The following is a 21215-nucleotide window of genomic DNA, read 5'->3' on the forward strand; positions in this document are numbered from 1 at the left end:
TGATTGTGGCAATGAACCTCAGAATCAGACATGAGTTCCAGAAGTCTATCCAGCACTTAAAAAAAGTGGATTGCTTCAGTTGAAATCAGTAAAGCTTTGACAGTTAGTTATTTTGCTTCTGCTTCTTGGAGAAACATGACATATATTGTTTCTAGAATGGAATTTTAAAAACTGAGTGATACCTTTCTCATTCATAAGACGTGCCTCTAGGCCGAGCATCCCTTGGCGCCGTGTGCTGCCTGTGGGGAGCTGAACATCTGAGCAGGGCAGCTCGGGGACCTGGCTAAAGCGCTTGTCTAAGGCACAGAAACTGGGGATCATGAGGGAACTCTGGAATCAAGATGAATGATGATTTAATGTAGCATTTTTAAAAGTAAAATTTGAATACCATCCGTGATGAACAAGATAGCAATTCAAAATTTTAATGAGTTTCACTCATTTTTTCCTATTGTCTCATGCTCTAACACTGTTCCTGATATTGTTTTAACTTCTCCCCCTCCTGAAAATTTACTTTATTTTCGAAAGAGTTGCATGGGAAGGAACTGGGCAGACAGATCTCCATCCTCTGGTTCGCCCCAAGTGGCTGTGGCAGCCAAGACTGGAACGGGCCAGTCAGGAACCAGAGCTGCTTCTGGGTCTTACATGGGGGAGACAGATCTTCCTCCTCTGGTTCGCCCCAAGTGGCTGTGGCGGCCAAGACCGGGACGGGCCAGTCAGGAACCAGAGCTGCTTCTGGGTCTTACATGTGGGTGTTGGGGCCCAAGGCCTGGTGCTGTCCTCCGCTGCTTTCCCAGGCACATTAACAGGAGGCGGAAATAGAACTGGAGTCATGAGCCTGGTGCGGTGGCCTAACGGCTGAAGTCCTTGCCTAGCATGCACCCAGATCCCATATGGGCACCAGTTCTAATCCCGGCAGCCCCACTCCCCATCCAGCTCCCTGCCTGTGACCTGGGAAAGCAGTCCGATGGCCCAAAGTCTTGGGATCTTGCACCTGTGTGGGAGACCTGGAGGAAGTTTCTGGCTCCTGGCTTTGAATCGGCTCAGCTCTGGCCGTTGCGGTCACTTGAGGAGTGAATCATCCGGTGGAAGATCTTCCTCTCTATTTCTTCTCTTCTCTGTATATCTGACTTTGCAATACAAATAAGTAAATCTTTAAAAAAACAGAAATGGAGTCATTTTTGGGAATCAAAGCAAGCACTGATGGAACACTTTGCACGTGGTGCAGTATCAGTCCTTGTTTTTGTTTCTAAGTACGTTTGACTTGTTCTTTTATTAATATAAACACTTCAAGTTACATTTCCCGCTTAAGTACTATTTCAACTACAGTTTAAATTTTCATGTTATATTTTTATTCTCTTTGAATCATTTTTTATTGTTTTTCTATTTAGAGTTTTAATATTGAGTACCTACTTGAAAGGATGAGGGTGAGTAAGTCCTGGAGGTGTGTGTGGAAGGGAGGAGGGTGCTCCTTTCTGTCCCTGCACCAGCGTCCAGGGGTGGGAGACGGTCCTTGGATGACGCCCTAGAGACTCCGACGCGGAATGAACGTTTCGAGGGTGCTCCTTGAGTGGTTTTGATGTTACTGAGACATTGTTGGCTTCGTTGCACCAGGGATGAGAAATCTTTCCTAAGCCTACTGGCTGACCAGGTCCGCCCACCTCGGTGCACTCACAGACCCAGACACTTAAAAAGCTTGGCCAGGAGAGTTGGTCAGCACGTTCTGCTTTCCATTCTGTGATGAGGCACTTGATGTCGTCTGCTGGCCTAGATGAGCTGGCTGTCGTGCCCCCTGTGTACAGCTGGACATGCTCTCTAGAGCATGGGCACCATCCACTGAGGAGGCCCAGGCCTGATACATACACTCCGAGGGTGAACCCATATCTTGTGGTTTTCCCTGTGGCTGTGGCTTGAGTCCAATGGTCTACCCTGAAGAAACCTTGCCTGGGAAGACCTCAGACTTGATTCTTGTGTGCCAGTTAGTGCAGTGCCAGGTTTGATCCACCCCCTGCACCAGCCACATCTCGTCCGTCCCACCCCAGCCCTATCTCTTCTCGAACCAGCAGGTACTGCGGCCAAGCCTGGCCGAGCCTGCCCTGGGCCCACTCTGATGCATACCTGCTGAAGCCCAGTAGGGGCTACCATGAATAAACCCCAACAGGTCCACTTGCAGGCCTGGTTTGAGCATGTGCCAGCAAGTGTTGTGGCCCAGCCCAGCCAGGCCTGCCCCCAGCCCCAACTCTCATGTGAATTAGCAGGTGCTATAGCCTCAGCTAGCCCAGCTCACGTTTTGCTCTGGTTCTTGCATGTACCAGCAAGTGCTATGAGATAGGCCAGCTTGGCTCATCCCAGCCTTAGACTGTCATGTGAACTGACTCTTCCTGTGGCCCAGACTGACCTGACCTGTACCCCTTACTGGCTCTCACATGTGCCATTGGGCACTGTGGCCCACCCCAGCACAGCCCAGTCCCTGTCCTGGCCTACATGCATGCCAATGGGTGCTGTAGGCTTGCCTGGCCCATCCTTAACCTCAGCTTTCAAGCTCACCAGCAAGGAGTTCCCCAAGTTCCCCTGCCAGGCCCATCTGTAGCCCTGGATGGATAGTGTGCATTTCAGCAGGTGCCGCAGCCCAACCCGGCTTGTCCTCGGCCAAGCTTATCCCCAACTCCAGCACTTAATTTGAACTGATGGGTGCTGTGGCCCAGTGTGGCATGATCCCTCAGTCCCTGAACTTGCTGACAGGTGCTACAGCCCAGCCCAGCCCAGCTTGCCCCTGGGTGCTGCAGCCCAGCCTGACATGGTCTGATCTTGCTGTGCCACTAGCTGGTAGGTGCTGCGGTCTAGCTTTGCCTTGCCTGCCACCAGCTCTGGCTTTCACATGTGCTGGCAGGTGATGCTCCGTAGTCCAGCCCAGCTCTCTCTCTCATGGGCAGGTGCCTTGGCCTGATACAGAAATGCCCTCCGGAGTCCCCTTTCTGGCCACCTTGTCCTAGCTCTCTAGGTTAGCTGGGAGGATGGTGGCTTAGTCGGTGGAATCCCACACAAGTCAGTTCCACACCTGTTAGACACTCCCTCAGCGGCCCGTATTCTGATAAGGTCACCATATCCCCTTCCCTGGACAATCTGTATTCTTCCCTGCGTGACCCTGGTGGCTTCTGGGACTCAGGCGACATGGTCACGCCCAGGTGCTCTGTGCAGCTGTCTCAGAACATTTTGTAACTCCTCTTTTGATGTGTTCTTTGAGAGGTAGATCAATCTTGCAGATCTTTGATCCACTGGTTTCCTCCCCAGATGGTTGCAAAGCACTGGTCAGGAGCCTAAAGTCCATCGAGGCTTCTCGTATTGGGGTGTAGTACTTGGGCGATGTGTTGCTGCTTTCCCAGGCCACAAGAAGGGAACTGGATGGGAAGTGGGGCTACTGGGACAGAAACTGGCGCCCATGTGGGATTCTGGCGCGTTCAGCACTAGGCTACTACGCTGGGCCCTGAAACCACTTTTCTGACTGTGTGATTTTTCAGGGTGAGTTTGTGCATATAAAGAGAAATGCATGTGAAAATGTTTGCACTCTGGGCCCGGCGGCGTGGCCTGGCGGCTAAAGTCCTCGCCTTGAACGCCCCGGGATCCCATATGGGCGCCGGTTCTAATCCCGGCTGCTCCACTTCCCATTCAGCTCCCTGCTTGTGGCCTGGGAAAGCAGTCGAGGACGGGCCAAAGCTTTGGGATCCTGCACCCGCGTGGGAGACCTGGAAGAGGTTCCAGGTTCCTGGCTTTGGATCGGCACAGAACCGGCCGTTGCGGCTCACTTGGGGAGTGAAACATCGGATGGAAGATCTTCCTCTCTGTCTCTCCTCCGTTCTTTATATCTGACTTTGTAATAAAAATAAATAAATCTTTAAAAAAAATGTTTACACTCTTCATACTTTAAGTTGGGACCTGTGTTGTGTTGCCTGTGGCACTGCATACCATGTGGGTGCCAGTTTGAGTCCTAGCTACTCTGCTTCGGTTCCAGCTCCCTGATAATGCATTGGGAAAGCAGTGAAAGATGGCTCAAGTTTTTGGGCTCCTGCACCCACATTGGGTGGGGGGTTTGGAAGAAATTTATGGTTCTATGGCTGTTGGGGCCTTTTGGGAAGTGAATCAGCAAATGGAAGATTTCTCTCTGTCTCTCCTTATATAGCACTGTCTTTTGAATAAACAGATAAATGTTAAGTAAACATATATATGGGACCTTGAGAAAGTTCATGGAAAGCATGCATTATTTAAAGTTATATATGAATGTCTCTCTCTTTTTGGGAGACACCCGTGTCCCCATGTCCTGGCTCTCTTCTGGGAGGTGCTTTTCCTTTTCACGTTTACTTGTTCACAAACAAACAAAACTCCAGTCTGCAACGGATTCCTGACTTTTTATTTCTATATACAACAACCCAGTATACATTTATTAGATGTAATTAAATATTGGCAGATGCAGGGAATTGTAAGTCAAGACTGACAAAAAATTGTGATGGTGAGAAAAAAGGTGTTAACATAGAAGGGAAGAAAAGGAAGCCAAGTCCGTCTTTGTCTTTGCAGGGTGGCTATTCCATGGACGCTCTCACAGTCCTGCTGGCACAGCGCTGCGTCCAGGTCAGCTCAGCAGTCTCTGTGTTTCACCCTGAGCCTTTCAGGGTAGAGTAGAACGGACATGATTGAACAATTAGCCAGTAAATGAGGTTTATGCAAACAGCTTGCTGTGAAAAGTATCAGTTTTTTTTTTTTAATTAAAGATTTATTTTTACTGGAATGTCCAAATTACAGAGGAAGATTTTCCACCCATTGACCATTCCCCATGTGGCTGCAATGACTGGAGCTGATTTGATCTAAAGTCAGGAACCAGGAACTTCTTCCGGGTCTCCTACCCGGGTGCAGGGTCCCAAGGCTTTGGGCCACAAGCAGGGAGCTGGATGGGAAGCAGGGCCGCCAGGATTAGAACCTACGGCCATATGGGATCCCGGGGCATTCAAGGCGAGGACTTCAGTCGCTAGGCCACGCCGCCGGGCCCAAAAGTATCAATTCTAAAGAAATGTTTTTGTACTTGAGAAAAAATTATACATATGGATTTCATCATTTTTGTACCAAAATCATCTAATAACATTTTTCTAAGAAATTTCTGAAGTGTCCCTTATATTTTCATGCTTAGCATTTTAGGAGCTCACACAGTTGAGTGTTAGGTCAAGTCAGTTGCAATGCTTGCATTCCCCGTGTTAGTGCCCTGCTGATACCCTGGGAAGGGCCAGTTGTTGGCCCCTCATAGCCCACATGGAAGACCTGGAGGAAGCCCCTGACTTCAGTCGGCCCGTCGTGTCGTTGCTGTCTAGGGAGTGAAGTAGCATCCATTGTGTGTCATTGTCGCCGTCCCAGGAGTGAAGTAGAAATGAAGACCTTTATCTCTGTTTATCTGTAGCTTTGGCCTCCCAATCCATCAGTCTTAACAAAACCTTGCGTTGTACTTACTGGGAGCTGCCTTTTTAAAAATGAAAAAAATGTTTGTTTGAAAGGTAAACAGAGGCCTATTCCATATGCTGGCTCACTTCCTGTGGTGACCAGGCGGGGCAGGCTGCAGTGGGCAGGAGCCCCGGCCAGGTCTCAGTGTGCATTAGCAGGGGCCTGGGTTGGAAATGGAGTTGGGGCTCACACCTAGACTGAGAAGGGTGGCAGGTGTGCCAAGGGACAGAGCAGCGGCTGTGCCAGATGCCTGCTCCTGCCCTGTTGCTTTGTATTGTGAACACTTTCTAGTGTCAGTGAAAAAACCTTCACAAAGAGCGTGTTATAAGCGTTGGTACCCTCACTTACTTTGATAGTTACATTTATTCTTGTTGGCTTGAGGTCTGTGTATCGATTCAGCCTTCCCTACCGTAGACTTTGAAGGATATTGCTAATCCAGCCTGTGAGGACTGGAACTGAGCATTCTGACTTTGTGTTGTTTTATTGGTTGTGAATTCCTTAGGGACCAGATGTTTGTCCCTCTTTTTTGGCTCAGATTCTTGTGTTTAACTGAAGATACAACAGGAAGGTAGCTTCAGTGATGTGGAGCCTTCATTAGATGGAGCTAGTCCAAAGCCCTTTGCGTTTATATTATCATGTGAGTCTCACTATTTGGTAACTGAAAGGCACAGGCCACTTTTAACTTTGCTGGTGAGAAAACTGAGAGGTTTTAAAAATTGTGCGCAGGAGTCTGTCCAGCCTGGTGATGAGCTGGGTTTCACTCCTGGCTGTAGCACTGATGCAGAACCGGGGAGTGCTGGACTGCGTGGGCTGCTGCCACCCTGTGGGAGACCCAGAGAGGTCCTTGGCTCCCGGCTTTGGCCTTGCCGCCACCCTGTGGGAGACCCAGGGAGGTCCTTGGCTCCCGGCTTTGGCCTTGCCGCCACCCTGTGGGAGACCCAGGGAGGTCCTTGGCTCCACCATTGCTGCCACCCTGTGGGAGACCCAGAGAGGTCCTTGGCTCCACCATTGCCGCCACCATTTGGGGAGTGAGGGAGTGAATGGTAGCATTCCCACTGTTTGCCTCCCTGACCACTCCCTTCTCCTCCTGCTTTGCTGCCTCTCTGTCTCCCTTCTCTCTGCCTCAAATACTTTGTTCAGCTTGTTTTGAAAGGCGCAGTGACAGAGAGGAAAGACAAGGAGATCCTCTGTTTGCTGGTCCACTCCTGCAGTGACTGGGGCCGGGTGAGCAGCTCCATGCAGGGCTCCCACATGGGGCCAGGGACCCGGGGTTCAGGCACCTGGGTCATCCTCCACTGCCTTTCCAGAGGCACTGGTAGGGAGCTGAAAGGGATTTGGAGCATTCAAGACTTGAACAGGTACCTGTATGGGATGCCAGCCTTACAGGTGACAACATGCTGTGCTGCTACTGTGCTTGTCCTACAAATACATTTAAAAAAAATTCTGTTGTCCTTGGGGTCACACATGTAGTGTGTGGCAGAGTTGACATAAGTTCAGGACTCTTCAGATTTGAGGTGGTGTCAGAAGATATGATTTGGGCTTTGGAGTTGATGTGGTTTCCTTTTTTAAAAGTTAACTTGCTGTTGTTTAAATATCTGTTTTCTTTCACATGAGTGATGTTGGCGGGTGTGGGGGGAGCTTAAGGTGTGTGTCTGCCTCCCAGGATGCATTATGAGGAAACTGCATTGGAAGCAAAGTAGTCGGATAAGGGGATGACATTTGTCATTGTGAAGATGTGGAACTGCCCATTAAACAGCCCTGCCCCCACCTTTGAGGTCAGCTTACTTACGTTAAAGGCAGAGCTACAGACGTTGAATAATATTCTCTTGTCATGTAAATGCCACATTTTGTTGACTCATGCATGGGTGGACATTCGGACCGCTTGTCCCTGTTGGCTGTCGTGCAGAGCGAGTGTGCAGAGCGAGTGTGCAGAGCGAGCGTGCAGAGCGCTCTTGCAGAAGGGGTAGTACTGGCTCATGTGATAGTTCTGTTTCTTTCTTCTTGTTTTTCTTTTTGAAGAGCTTCTGCACTGTTTTTGTTGTTGTTGCCCATAATTGTGATTTTATTGGTGTTGCAACTCAGTGCACAGATACTTCATTTTACACTTGGTTCTTAAGCCACACCCACCCGTGGGCTGCTGAGCTGACAGCCAGGACAGTTAGAGCCTCCTACAAGTCAGGACCTCACTGTGTGTCGGAAATAGACCATCAGTAAAAAATGACTTCACTTCTAAGAACAAGCCATTAAAAGTGGGAAGAGATGTAGTTCCTCCTTAAAAATCCTTCCGGAGCTACTCGGAGGCTTTGTGAGACAGTTGCGGGAGGATTCCTCTAGGTGGCAGGAGGGAGGTGGGCGTACTGATGGGCACCAGGCTTCTGCTGCTTCGGAGCTGGACTCCACTCCAGTCCTCCCTTTTCTTCGGGCAGGTCTCTAGTCCCTTGATTAGCCACCGGTTCCTGTTTTACCTTGGCTGTTTCTTCTTCTAAATCGCCAGTTACCCCTCCTAGCTGCCGTTGCGGGTTTTGTAAGAGCAGAAGCAGCTGCTCTCCTCCCGGGCTCTCTCTGCACTGTCTGCAGCTGGGCCGCTCCTTCCTCTTGGGCATTGTGGCGGTGGGCAGGGGCTGTGGTGCTTGTGGGCAGAGGCATGTGGTGAAGCTGGGCCGCCAGGCCTTGTTCACTCCTTTCACCACTCCTCTCACCACCGGAGCAGGAGCTGCCAAGAGATTGGTGGGGGCAGTGCGCTTTCCTGTTTGCCGTTAGCATTGTGCCTTTCCATTGCGGCCGCTTGGGAGTAAAGCAGTGGATGGAAGATCTTTATCTGTCTCTCCTCTGTATATCTGTCTTTCCAATAAAAAATAATCAAATCTTAAAACACAGTAACAGGTGTGAGGCTAGTTTTTATTTGTTTTAAGGCAAAGACCTTCTGTCTGCTGGTTCACTTCCTACAAGGCTACCCAGCTTGGCCAAGTGGATGCCGGGAGCTCGGATTGCATCCAGGTCTCCCTCGTGGGTGGCTTTCCTGGGCACATGATCAAGGAGCCAGACTGGAAGCAGGGCAGCCAGGACTGGAACTGCTGCTTATGTGCAATGTAGTGTTTATGAGGAAAGATTTTTTTGATAGAACTGGACAGCTGATCCACAGATTTGTTTGTAAGCTGCAAAAATACCCATTGATACCCGGATGACACAAGTGCAAAATAGAAGGTGCGAAGATGACAAGGAGGCCAGCTGCTGTGGCTGTTTGGAGAGCAGCACCCTGGCCTGTGTGCTCGCGGGTGCAGGAGAGGTCTCGGGCGGTGGGGCAGGATCGTGTGCCAGGCACCGTGCGGCTTGTGGAGGGAGTTCTCATTCACTGCCAGGACGCTCCCTGAGCGCCTCAGGCCGTTTTGGCTCTCTTGTATGCCGCTGCAGAAGCCAGATTTCTAGTCTGCACAGCCTCCGTAGCCTCCACAGGGAGAGATTTTCTCAGCTCCACTTAGCTAGGCTGGAAAGGTACGGCTCGTACTTACTGAATGTGGTGAACAATCAGACTGTGGATTACTTTGATTTTTGGAGTGACAAAATTCATATTGATGAAATGATGAAATGCTTGGGATGTGTGTGGATTCATGTTCAATAAAATAAAAGTTCTAAACTTGCCATGAGCAGTTGTCAACATTAAACCCCTGGTAATTTGCTTTATGGTATTTGATTCACTGTGGCCAGCATTAGTTAAAAAGAAAAATCTGTTTTATAACAAATGGATGGAATGAAAATCCTGGTGAATTCCTTGGCCTGTCTGGTGCGGTTGCGCCTTTACTGCTGCATTTGGAAAGGGAACGTGGTGTGTCCTTAGAGATCTTAGGAGCCTGTCTCGGACAGTTGTGTTACCTTGAAGCACAAGTAAAAGACCCCATCATGGCTTTGAGTGCTTTATGTCCTGTTCACACAGCAAACCGACTGAAATTCTACTCAGTAACTTGGATTAGAATCTTTTATTGACATACATCCATTCCCAAATCCCTTATTCCTCATGCCGAAGCCGTCACACCTGCCTCCTCGTGCTCCCTGCGTGGAGTAGGAGGGAGAAGAGGCGGTTGTCTCTGAGGTGAGGTTGGCATTAGGGTCTGAGCTAGGAGCACTTGAGACGAAGTTTCCTTCTGCTGCAAGCTGGTTGAGTGGTTTGCCTGTCCACTGGGCTGTCTTTCTGGCATTTGTTGCTGATTGGCCTTCAAAGTCTCTCCTGTCTCTTTACAGGGAGGGGAGGTAGGGGGTGTGCACGAGCTTTGCTGTACGTACTCCTAAATATGTTACAGGCAAGCCCTAAGTCACAGCCAGTCCCGCCCTGTCACTGAATATTGCTACTGACTCTGAGAGGGAGAAGGTAACATTGCTGAATGGTAATTAACAGATCATACATCTCGTACAGGCTGACTTTACATTATGTCAGTTAATGTTCCACACACATTTCACATTTTAGGGGGATGGGTTACACACAGTTTTAAAGAAGTTTTGATATTACAGTGATCTCAGCCTTTTTCTAAAAGTTCATTTATTGTATTTGAAATGCAGATTTTGCAGAGAAGAGGAGAGAGACAGAGACAGACACAGAAGACAGAGAGGGAGGGAGCTCCTTCATGTACTCTTCGCTCCGCAAATGGCTGTAACAGCCAGGGCTGAGCGGATCCGAAGCTGGGAGCCAGGAGGCTCTTCCCAGTCTCCTCTGTGGGTGCAGGGCCCAAGGAACTGGGCCATCCTCCGCTGCTTTTCTGAGGCCATAAGAAGAGAGCTGGGTAGGAAGTGGAGCAGCCAGGACACCAACCAGTACCCATATGGGATGCCTATGCTAGCAGGTAAAGGATTAGCCTAGGTCAGTAGTGGAACAGCTGGAACTCGAGCTGGCATTCTGATAGTGAGGGTGGCATTGCAAGTGACAGCTGTAGCGTAGTGCTGGCTCCTATGCCATTCATTTGGAAGGTATTTGAGAGCATGTTTTTTTAGATCCTGTCTTATTCAGTGAGCAGACATATTCAAGATTTTCTTGGTAAGTGCTGAGTTTTCTTCCAATTTTTTGTTTTTCAGAGTTGCCTAATTCAATGATTATAGTTTGTATTTGGAAGCTTTACTGTGTTTCTCTAGTGAGAACTATTTGGCAGGATCTGGGCCAACTGGGATGGTCTTCATCTGAACTTGGACTGGACAGGGTTGCTCTCCCCAGGGGCTTCCTCAGCCTCAGGACTTGGGGAGTTAGGGTGTTACTGTGGGCTGAGAACAGTTTATCTATGTTTTTCCTTCCGTTTCTTTCCCTCCCTCCCTCCCTTTTCTTCCTTCCTTCCTTCCTTCCTTCCTTCCTTCCTTCCTTCCTTCCTTCCTTCCTTCCTTCATGGGATACATTCATCTTTTGTGGCCTTAGGCTCTGTATGGGTGTGGTTTGGGTGTGCTACGAATCCTGGTCTGGTCCTGCAATTAGATAGTTTGGCTAATGTCTCTGGTCCTCCCCTTGCCTGTCTAGGCGGTAAGTTGGTATAGGTTTTCATGATGTCAAGTCCTATGGTAGGTTGCTGAACCACAATGTCAGGGTCAGGTTTGCTACTTAAAAGCTATATGACCTTGTGACTAAGGTAGTAACCCCTTCGTGAAGTGGGGCAGTGTTGTCTACCTCCTGGGGTTTGTTAATGCCTGGATGAGTTAGTTTTTAGTTTGACACATGATAAACCTTAACTTGGAATCAGCATTGTTGTGGTATGTTCATTATGATCAGAATTGCTGTTAATTCCATTTTGGGGCTGGCTTATGCTCAGTGTCCCCTTTACAGAACAGGAATCGGATTCAGAATATTGAAGCAATTCCGTTTCCAGATAGACCCACGGCCCCTCTGCCTCCAGCAGTGCTGTCTGCAGCTTCCGCAAGCCCCTCAGGAGGTGCAGGTGCTGCTACTGGCTCCGCGACCAGAGTGAAGAGAAGTAATGTCACTGCCTTTGGAGCTGTGTTGTTTGTTGAGACCTGTTGTCTGCTGATTTTCAGAAGGTGGTTATATCCTTCATTTTTAACAAAGATTTATTTATTTTTTTTAAAGTAGAGTTATGGGGGAAAGGGAGAGGCAGGGAAAGAGAGATCTTTGGATCAGTTGTTCTTCCATCTGCTGGTTTACTTCCCACATGACCACAGTGGCTGCGATGGACCAGATGAAAGCCAGGATCTAGAAACTTCACCCGCTGCTTTCCGGAACTCTGTGGACTCTCCATGTGAATTAGGAGTGGTTGGAGAACAAAGGCCCCACGGCCTGGTTACTTATCCCACTGCTCAAAGCAATCTGTCCAAGTTGCTGAATTTTGAGATGACCTTGACTTCTGTCAGGGAAAGTAAAACACCAGGGATAACTTTGTCCTTAAGAAGACTTGCAGCATGGAGTCTAACGGTGTTTTTTCTGTTCTGTTTCTTCAGTATTATTATTCATACTTTGGAGCTAAGAAAAAAAAAATCCTGTATCTTAGATCCCTCAATATTCCCTATACTGATTTTAAAAGAATCATTCTTCCTCAAATTCTTGTTTTTATATTTTCTAGGTAGTTTTGTTACTTTATAAATGTATGAAAGTGTTACGAAAAAGATTTTACCTCAAGGCTGTGTGGGCTCCTACAGATTTTTTTTAAAGCAATTTTACTTTTAATGTTGCCCAGAGTTTTTCTTTACAAAATTCTTATTTCATCAAGGGAATTATTTCAACTTTGATGTCAAAATTAGGTGGTAAAATGCCAAGAGATAAAACTGAAAACGAAAGTGGCTTGATGCGATCTGAGTCAGACTTGATTTCCAGCTTACCCAGTCCTGGCATGTGGCTGTCAGTTCTTTGAAGGTCTGAGGGTGAGTTGGTCAGAGGGCAGGCTTACCATTTGCATAAGGTGTCCGCTGCTGGCCACCCGCTCCTCCCTCTTGCTTCTTGCCTCCTCCCTCCCCCCTTCCCTGAGTGAATCTAGGAACACGGCTCCATGGGTCATCTTACGAGCTGGTCTTGTTCTGCTCACTAGCTTCATCTGGCAGGACGGTCTGTGTTTCAGACTGCAGAAGCAGAAGGAGGCTTGTTTCTGAGAGGCTTCAAAGCAGCTGGGAAATAGTAGAGAAGAAGCACCTGCCAAGTGTGGGGAAACAGCCTGTGGGGCGACGCAAAGACTGCTGCAGCGACGAGCTGGGACTTTGTTATGTGACTTGACAGGCCTGGGTGTGTGTTGCTTGAACTGGCAGGCCACAGGTGCTGGGACCAGCAGGTGCTGTCTGTATGGAGAAGAGCGGCTGCAGTCCATTTCCAGTGTGTTGGGCTAAAGGTATATTCACTCAACTTTCTGCTTTTGCTAAAGGGGTCGGTGGTGTTTTTCAGAATCTGCTTCAGACAGATTTACAGTTGGAGGAAAATGGAAAACTGGGGGGTTGCAGTTGTATGAAGCTGATAGTAAGATTATGGAAATGTACTTTGAGTTAAATTATTTTTATGTTCTGTGTCATGTCTGAAACATTTTCTGTTTTTCTTAAGGTATACATATTCAGTCCATGATATGGAGGTTTTAAAGTAATAAACTAATTTTAAGTTAGTAGGAGAGGAGTAAAAGTAGTACCATGGATTATTTTGGTAAATAGTTTGGTTCCCCTTGCTTCCTGTAAAGATTGAGTACTTAATGTGAATGTCCGTATTAAGATAAGGTGATGTTTATCTTTGAGAATCCTAGACATGGTAAGTAATTTTCTACTTTAATGCTGTTATATTTTTGATATTAGAAAAATATAAAATACAGTGTTTTCATTTGGCATTTAATGAAAACAGTGCTAGGAAAGCTTCTAGTTAAAAAAAATGCCATGGAACTCATGCATACCAAATTTACCTGCTTTACTTGAAATAGCAGTGACTGTTTAACTTAGGAGATGAAGTTCTTAATAAAGATTTAATAAAAGTATCTTTTTACTTAGAATATTTAACTTGCCATGTTAATCCACTTAGAAAGGATTTTTTTTTTAAAGGAGGAATCTGAGCTCTCTTATAAAACTGCAGCTTTATAAGCTGAGCTGTGTATGGCTTGACTGAGTGTTGGGTTAGAAATGTTAGTAGCAGCAGGATACCGATATGTTAACACCAACCTGCAGTTTCCCCAGTAGATTTGTTTCCATTGTCACCATCAGTTCTGATTCTTAGTCCTTTAATGTTTTGGTAGTTAGTGTGAGGGTGTCTGAGTAAGCCCCTATCAATTGTTAACATAATTAGAGGTGCAGAGTAAAGATTTTGCTGAATTAACTGGGTATTCTGGGATTTTTAAAGGGTATTGGGTATTTGAAATTTAAAAAATTGCAGTTGCTCACCATCACTGCTGTGTGACATAACTGTGAGGACCAGTAGTTAGCACTCAGAGGCAGAGTTCTGTGTGTTTGGAAAGTTTGCTCACTTCCCAGACTTGCAGGAGGTTTGTTTAGTGCCAGCCCCCTTGTGAGACAGTGCTGATTTTTTAAAGTTTATTTTTACTGGAAAGACAGATTAGATTTATAGAGAGAAGGAAAGAGACAGTAAGATCTTCCACCAGCTGGTTCACTCCCCAAATGGCCGCAGTGGATAGAACTAAGCTTATTTGAAGCCAGGAGCCAGGAGCTTCTTCTGCGTCTTGCACACAGGTGCAGAATCCCAAGGCCTTGGATGTCTTTGACTGTTTTTCCAGGCCACAAGCAGGGAGCTGGTTGGGAAGTGGGGCTGCCGGGACACAAGCTGTGTCCATCTGGGCTGCAAGGCAAGAGTTTAGCCGTTGACCCACCATGCTGGACCCAGACTGTGCTCGTTTTTAGACAAGAATACTCTCATTGTACCGGCTTGATCTAAGGACTGAACATCCAGTAGCAGTGGATGTCAATGAATCGGCTAGAGGTTTTCATTTTATCCAGAGTGACACTTAAACGTGAAAACTTTAGAAATTTTTACTTATCCTGAAGCAGTTGATCAAAGCACCTTACTTTTTTAAGTTAGGTTTCCTGGCTGCAAAAGTGAATGAATTGAACTGTTTTTGATATCTAAATTAAGGTCAGGGAGTGAGCAGAAACACACACACACACATACACACACACACGTGTCAGAGGTGGACAAAGGGCAGAATAGCATCCAGGGTTAGACCCCCCAGCACCTCCTTGGTGCTTGGCTTGCATCTGGATGGTTGAGAAGGAGGCCTGGCAGCAGGAAGCAAGTTGCCTGTGCTGTCCTCCTTGGGGCTGAGCTGAGCGCTCTTCCACAGAGATCCCCAGGGTGCAGCTGCCTCGGTGAACTTCCTCTGTCGGCTCATCTTACTCTTTTGTACCAGGACAGGAAGGCAGGAAGCCTTTTGTTTTTATGCTGGTTAATTTATATCTACCGGATAAGGACAGAGTTGGTGTGTAGGAATTGGCTGAATTGGTTATTTTCAAGTATAAAAGTTAGAGCTTGTCAAATAGGACAAAGTTAGTGCCTCAGATCCAAAGAATATAGACATCCCTTGCTGCTGCTTGACATTCTAAACTGCACAATTGATTTTATCAGTTGCATTAACCTCAAAAACAGCAGTGTCCCAGTTTAGGAAGACATTGAAAATACCAGGCCAGCCTAAAAATAATGAGCAGATCTATATTTATATGCCTTGAACTGAAACCTTCAAGATATCCTTAAAACACTGTAGGGTCTTTGCCATGACCACGTTATTATACTGTTGTGTTTGATATAAAAAATTTAGATCCCACCCAAGTAAGATTGTATTTTTCACTGTTTCTGAAAAAAGGCTGTTGTTACAGACTCCAGGAGGCAGCAGGTCATCGGTGGGTCCAGTGGGTGGGTCCTGCGTCCCTGGGAGAAAGCTGTATTGTTGCTGGTTCCTGCCTGCAGCTGATTGTTCAGCTCATTGTGCATGATGAGGAATGAGACTAGCAGGTGGGAATGGTCCTGCCTTCTTTCTGCACCCCTGTCTGTGCCTCTCAGGCCAGCACGTACACATATGTTTATGTATGTGTACTTGTGTGTATGCAGGTGTACACTCACGTCTGGAACTTGGGCACTGGCTCAGTATTGTGGCAAAAACGGATACAGAATGCAGTTTCCTGTGGTTTTCAAGTGAGGAAGAGATTTGAAGTTTGAGGAAAGTTCAGGAAGGAGGCTGTGGGGGCTCAAGGCTGGCAGAGGTAAGGCTGAGCAATGCAGACGAAGAATTGGCAGAGCTGCCCTGACCTTCCATGCGGCCCAGGGCCGGGAAGTGCGGTGGCTGATGCCGCGTGGAGCTTGGTGTGTGCTGCGCTCGTTGGCTGCTGCTGTGTCAGGCGCACGTAGGCTCCAAGTGCTCTGCAGGCAGTACCTTCGTCTTACAGACTTTATGTGGGTTATAATTTGAGACAGAATTATAGGCTTGTAAACATTTTCTTTTTGATATTTATACCGGTCAAAAAATGGTTGTATTGAGAGATGTATGCAGTGTACTATACTTTTAAAAGTAGGGGAAAAAAAACCAAGGCCATACTAATATAACCAGGTACAATTGCTGTGGATAATGCTAGCATTCGTATTTCTCTGAAGGTTTGTTTTGGTACCTTTTTCTTTAATTTCTTGTGTTTGAAGAAACAGTTCTGTTGCAATATCATACACATTATCATTTATTATTTTACTATGAAAATTTTAAATTTTTTTAGTTTTTTTTTTTAATTGGAAAGGCAGATATACAGAGACAAGGAGATACAGAGAGAATGATTTTCTGTCTAGTGATTTTCACCCCATGTGCCCACAACAGCCAAAACTGAACTGATCCAGAGCCAGGAGTTAGGGGCTTCCTCCGGGTCTCCCACTTGGTTGCAGGGTCCCAAGACCCTGGGCTATCCTCTGCTGCTTTCCAAGGTCACAAGCAGGGAACTGGATGGGAAGTGGAGCGGCTGGGACTCAAAACAGTACCCATGTGGGATCCTGACAGATGCAAGGCGAGGATTTAGCCATCAGGCAGAATTATTGACAGAATTATGGAGAAGATACAGTTCTGGGTTTGTTGTATTTGTTTGAAATTTAATTGAAGTTAATTGGTATAGCTCCAGTTTAGAAAAACACAGAGTGTTTTTTGTAGGACCATTAAAGGAAAGTTCTAAAGGAACATTTGTGTTTAATTTATTAGATTCATGATATAGTTCAGATCTAGCAGGTGGCATCATGGAATAGCAATGTTTCATTTGTGGACAGAATTGGTAAAGATATAAAGGAAAGACAATGGTTTGAACTCACATGGGACTTTGTAGTAACAAGTAAATGGAAAATTCGAACCTGATCTCCAGTTTGAGTATAATCCTGCTGTGAACTCTGCTTTTCCTTTGATTGGAGATTCAGTTATCCTGTTTTTTTAAAGTTTTATTTGTTAGAAAATCAGGTTTTACAGAGAAGAGAGACTGATCTCTGTCTGCTGGTTCACTCCCCAAATGGCTACAACATCCAGAGCAGAGCCGATCCAAAGCCAGGAGCCACTTCGAGGTCTCTCAAGGCCTTGGGCTGTTCTCTCCTGCCTTCCCGGGCCACAAGCAGGAAGCTGGATGGGAGGTAGAGTAGGCAGGACACAAACTGGCTCCCACACAGGATGCTGGTGCTGAAGGCGGAGAGTTAGCCTGTTGAGCGATGGCGCTGAGCCCATGATTCTGTCTTCAGCAGCTGTTACTCGGAGATGACACCCTGTTAGTGTGTTGCCAAGGCACTTTCCGTGCCTCATCCCAGCGCATCGGGCAGGCAGGATAGGAAGGAGCCTTCAGTGAGTCACCTGCTTGGAGGTGGGAAGTTGAGCGCATCTAGAGCTGTTTCTTAATCAGACTCGTGCTCAGCTGCTTCATCCCGAGGCGCCTCCTCAAGCTCTGGCTGTAACACTTCTAGTCTGCTGCAGTCACAGCGTCAGCGATTGTGTTCACCTCGGGTTTATTGTCAGAATTTACTTTTGCAGTTTAGGTGAAGTTTTAGCTGTCTGAAAATCTACAAGGTTTCTTGCCCACAGTCAGTCAATCATGACCCACAGGGGTTTAGTCCTGCTGTTTTTATATAACCGTTCTAGTTCTTCAGAGCCATAACAACGGAATGCTTAGTGTCCGTGTCACCTTTTTTATGTTGTCTGCATATACGATTTGAAAACTTTATTCTGGAAACTTTCTGGTAAAGCATATTATGCCAACTAGATTTTTACACTCCCAGCTGGAGATTAAGTGACATTGGCGTGCTTTCTCTTGGTGGCTCCTGGAATCCTTTCAGAATTTTACATGCTATTATCTGGGAGACAGTTGGAAAGGAAAGCAAGAATCCTGGGGTAGAAGCTTCTTGCCCGCTGTTGGTTAGCCCGCTGCTAGTGCTGGCACACAGATGCCGGGCCCTGTCTTCAGAGTGTGACAGCAAATCAGAAAGATACGGAAAATATGACTTGTGGACAACGCAGTTGAAGCTAGAAGCGGAAGGAGGTTGAGACAAGATAAATGTAAAATCTCCAGAGAATGAAACTATTTGCAGCAGTAAAAGACAAGCTGAAAAAGTCTTCTAGAAGTACATCTAAATATCAGAAAATTGGAAGTAAGGAAAAAGAAACTGGGCACGGGGGCTGGCATTGCGGCACACCAGCATTTCATAGGAGCGCCGTGGTGGTCAAGTCCTGCTCCCCCCTCCATCCCTCTCTCCATAGTTCTTTTAAAAAATATTTCTGTATTTTTATTGGAAAGGCAGATTTAGAGAAGGCTCTTCCATCTGCTGGTTCATTTGCCAGATGGCTGCAGTGGCTTCTCAGAGCTGAGCCAGTCTGAAGCCAGGAGCCTCCTCCAGGTTCCTCATGTGGGTGCAGGGTCCCAAGGCTTTGGGCCGTCCTCGACTGCTTTCCCAGGCCACAAGCAGGGAGCTGGATGGGAAGTGGAGCAGCTGGGAAATGGACTGGTGCACATATGGGATCCCAGTGTGCAAGTGGAGGATTAACCCATTGAGCCATTGTGCCAGGCCCTGCTGCATTTCAGATGTGTTTAAATAGACACTAGTGTGAGTAGGTTTAAGAGGAACTCAGTATTCTGTGTGGTTTTTATACGATTAAAACATTTATAGAAATAGTTTTTATTTGCTTCAAAGAGAGGCAGAGATAGAGCAGTCTGCTTTCCTGTTCATTTTTCAAATGCCTCTGTATAGACAGGCCTGACCAGGCCGAGTCCAGGAACCAGACACTCCGTCTTGGTTTCAAAGTGGGCAGCAGTGAGCTCACCTGCTGCATCTTGGGGTGTACGTTCAGGAGGCTTGATTTGGGATTGGAGCTGGAACTTGGACTCTGGCACTTTGGGTGTTTGGAATGCAGCTATCCCAAACGATATTTTAATGCCTTCCTCATCTGCATGTTAAAAATGTACTTACTCATTTTTATTGGAAAGAGATTTATAGAAAGAGGGAGAGACAGAAGGGTATTCCATCTGTTGGTTCACTCCCCAAATGACCAGAATGGCCAGAGCTGAGCCATTCCAAAGCTGGGAGGTTCTTCCTGGTCTTCCATGTGGGAGCAGGGCCCCAAAGCTTTGGGCCATCCTTTTTTGCTTTTCCTGGGCTATAAACAGGGAACTGGATGGTAAGTGGGGCAGCTAGGACATGAACTGGCACCCATGTGGAATGCTGGTGCCCCGAGGTGGAGAATGAGCCCTTGGAGCCATTGTGCCAGGCCTGTCTTTGCGTTTTGTTAACCCTACCAAAGTTATTCGCTAGGCTGCCCTGGTGGTGCGTGACCTCCCTGCTTGTGATGCCAGATCCTCGTGTTAGAGTGCTGGCTCCAGTAGGTGGTCCCAGCCACCTGAGTGGGAGATGGATTGAATGCTCTGCTTCTGACTTAGGCATGGCCTCTGTTGAGGCTTACGGGGAGTGAGCCAGCATGTGGAAGATCATCCTGTGTCTGCTCCTGTTTCCCTCTCTGCCTAAGTCCGTAGCTTTCAAATAAAATGACAGTACATTTAAGGGTGAATTTTAAAAATAAAATAAATAAATCAAAGCTGGGGGAGGGGGAAGCCATGGCTTGGAGCCTAGCAGCGGTTCATAGACTGATTGAAATGTCTGCATCCCTTAGGCTGTGAGTCTGCCTCAAGCTTCTTGGGGGACAGCACTGGTGATGACAGGAGGTGGTCCCTGCCACTGCTGGGGGGGGAGTACCTGGTGATGCCAAGAGGTGGTCCCTGCCACTGTTTGGGGGAGTACCTGGTGATTCCAAGAGGTGGTCCCTGCCACTGTTGGGTGGGAGGACCTGGTAATGCCAGGAGGTGTTCCTTGCCACTGTTGGGGGGACAGCACTGGTGATTCCAAGAGGTGGTCCCTGCTGCTGCTGGGTGGGAGGACCTGGTGATGCCAGGAGGTGGTCCCTGCCACTGCTGGGTGGGAGTACCTGGTGATTCCAAGAGGTGGTCCCTGCCACTGTTGGGTGGGAGGACCTGGTGATGCCAGGAGGTGGTCCCTGCCGCTGCTGGGGGGGGGGAGGGGAGGGCCTGATGATGCCAGGAGGTGGTTCCTGCCGCTGCTGGGGGGGTAGGACGTGGTGATTCCAAGAGGTGGTCTTGTCCAGTAGCACCTGGACGGGTTGCATGCTCAGCTGCCGGCTTCTATCTGCTCCAGCCCCGACCCTTGCAGACTTTGGGGTGTCAGCCAGAGGGTGAGCCTGCAGGTGTATATTTCCTCTCTCTCCACCTCCCTTCCTCTCTCCCTTTTCTTACATTTCTCTGCTTCTCAAATACATAAAGTTTGTATTATAAAGATAATTTTTGACAATTATCAGATATGACAAATATATACATAGAGAAATCTTTCACTTGCTGATTCACTCTCCAAATGGCTGCAGCTACTAGGAGTGGATCAGGTAGCAGGAGGGAGCTTGGAAATCCAGTTGGGTCTCTGTTGTGGGTGGCAGGGGTCTAAGCACTTGGACCATCTTCCATCACTTTTCAGGTGCTTCAGCAGGGAGCTGGATCGGAAGCAGCACTCATGTGGGATGCCCACATCGCGGGTGGTGGCTAAGCTTGCTCTGCCACATTGCCAAACAGCCCCAGTGGTTGAGTAGTTGTGCAGATGGTTCCAGGATATAATATTTTCAACTTCTAAGGCTTAAATACCAAGCCAGTCACTCAGCAAAATTGTTCAGATTTTTGTGTGTTTCCACAGTGACAAACTCAGGACAAACTCACTCCACCAGTCACTGCATGAATAACGAATGCGTGTTATGACGAGTGGAACCCACGTGACTTCTGTGGAGTATTTTTATTTTTTTAGTGGGTGGTCACTGTGCCTGTTACCTTACACTCAGATAACAACATGCTTTGTTATGTTGACTCCTAGTTTGCTAGTGATAAACTCTTGACATTTTGTAAAGATGGATAATGAAGACAGAATTGGCCAACAAAGATTAAATGTAAAATTGAAACAAGAAGTGGCGAAATTGGGTGTGATTAGATTTGAAAATGGTAATCATGTAGTGAAAATAGGAAATAGGTTGCATGAAGCTGTGATGGGAACCAGCAGCCAACTTCATGAATTCTTCTAGTGGCCAGCGAACAAGTTCATTAAATCATCCAGTGGACCAGTTTTAAAGTTTACAAGAACAAGCTACAATTGATGATGATGCAGTTTCTCTGAGTTTTGAAAAACATACGTGCAGATTAAGAAAAAAAATCCTGATTTCCTGGCTGCAAATAAGTAGTAGTACGCATTCTGTATGGCAGAATTGTTCACCACACCTTGCAGACATGTTCAGGATTCGGTT

The 21215-nt window shown here is 47.3% G+C and overlaps 1 protein-coding gene across 14 annotated transcripts in view; it reads left to right on the top strand.

Moving 5' to 3' along the window:
- The window catches only part of PTK2 (protein tyrosine kinase 2), a 261868-nt gene that overhangs the window by 56150 nt on the left and 184503 nt on the right, over window positions 1–21215 (top strand). For 3 of the 14 annotated variants that reach the window (XM_058668444.1, XM_058668435.1, XM_058668439.1), the window contains exon 1: window positions 12656–12779. The exons of 4 other annotated variants lie outside the window; for them this stretch is intronic. In XM_058668444.1, coding sequence (XP_058524427.1) covers window positions 12734–12779 — 46 coding nt within the window. In that variant the 5' untranslated portion in view covers window positions 12656–12733. Of the gene's footprint in view, window positions 1–12655; window positions 12780–21215 lie in introns of those variants that run through there. 7 more of the 14 variants (XM_058668433.1, XM_058668441.1, XM_058668438.1 and 4 more) reach the window with 3 other exon arrangements.

This window comes from Ochotona princeps, chromosome 9 (genome assembly GCF_030435755.1).
Source record: "Ochotona princeps isolate mOchPri1 chromosome 9, mOchPri1.hap1, whole genome shotgun sequence".
Taxonomy (NCBI): Eukaryota; Metazoa; Chordata; class Mammalia; order Lagomorpha; family Ochotonidae; genus Ochotona; species Ochotona princeps.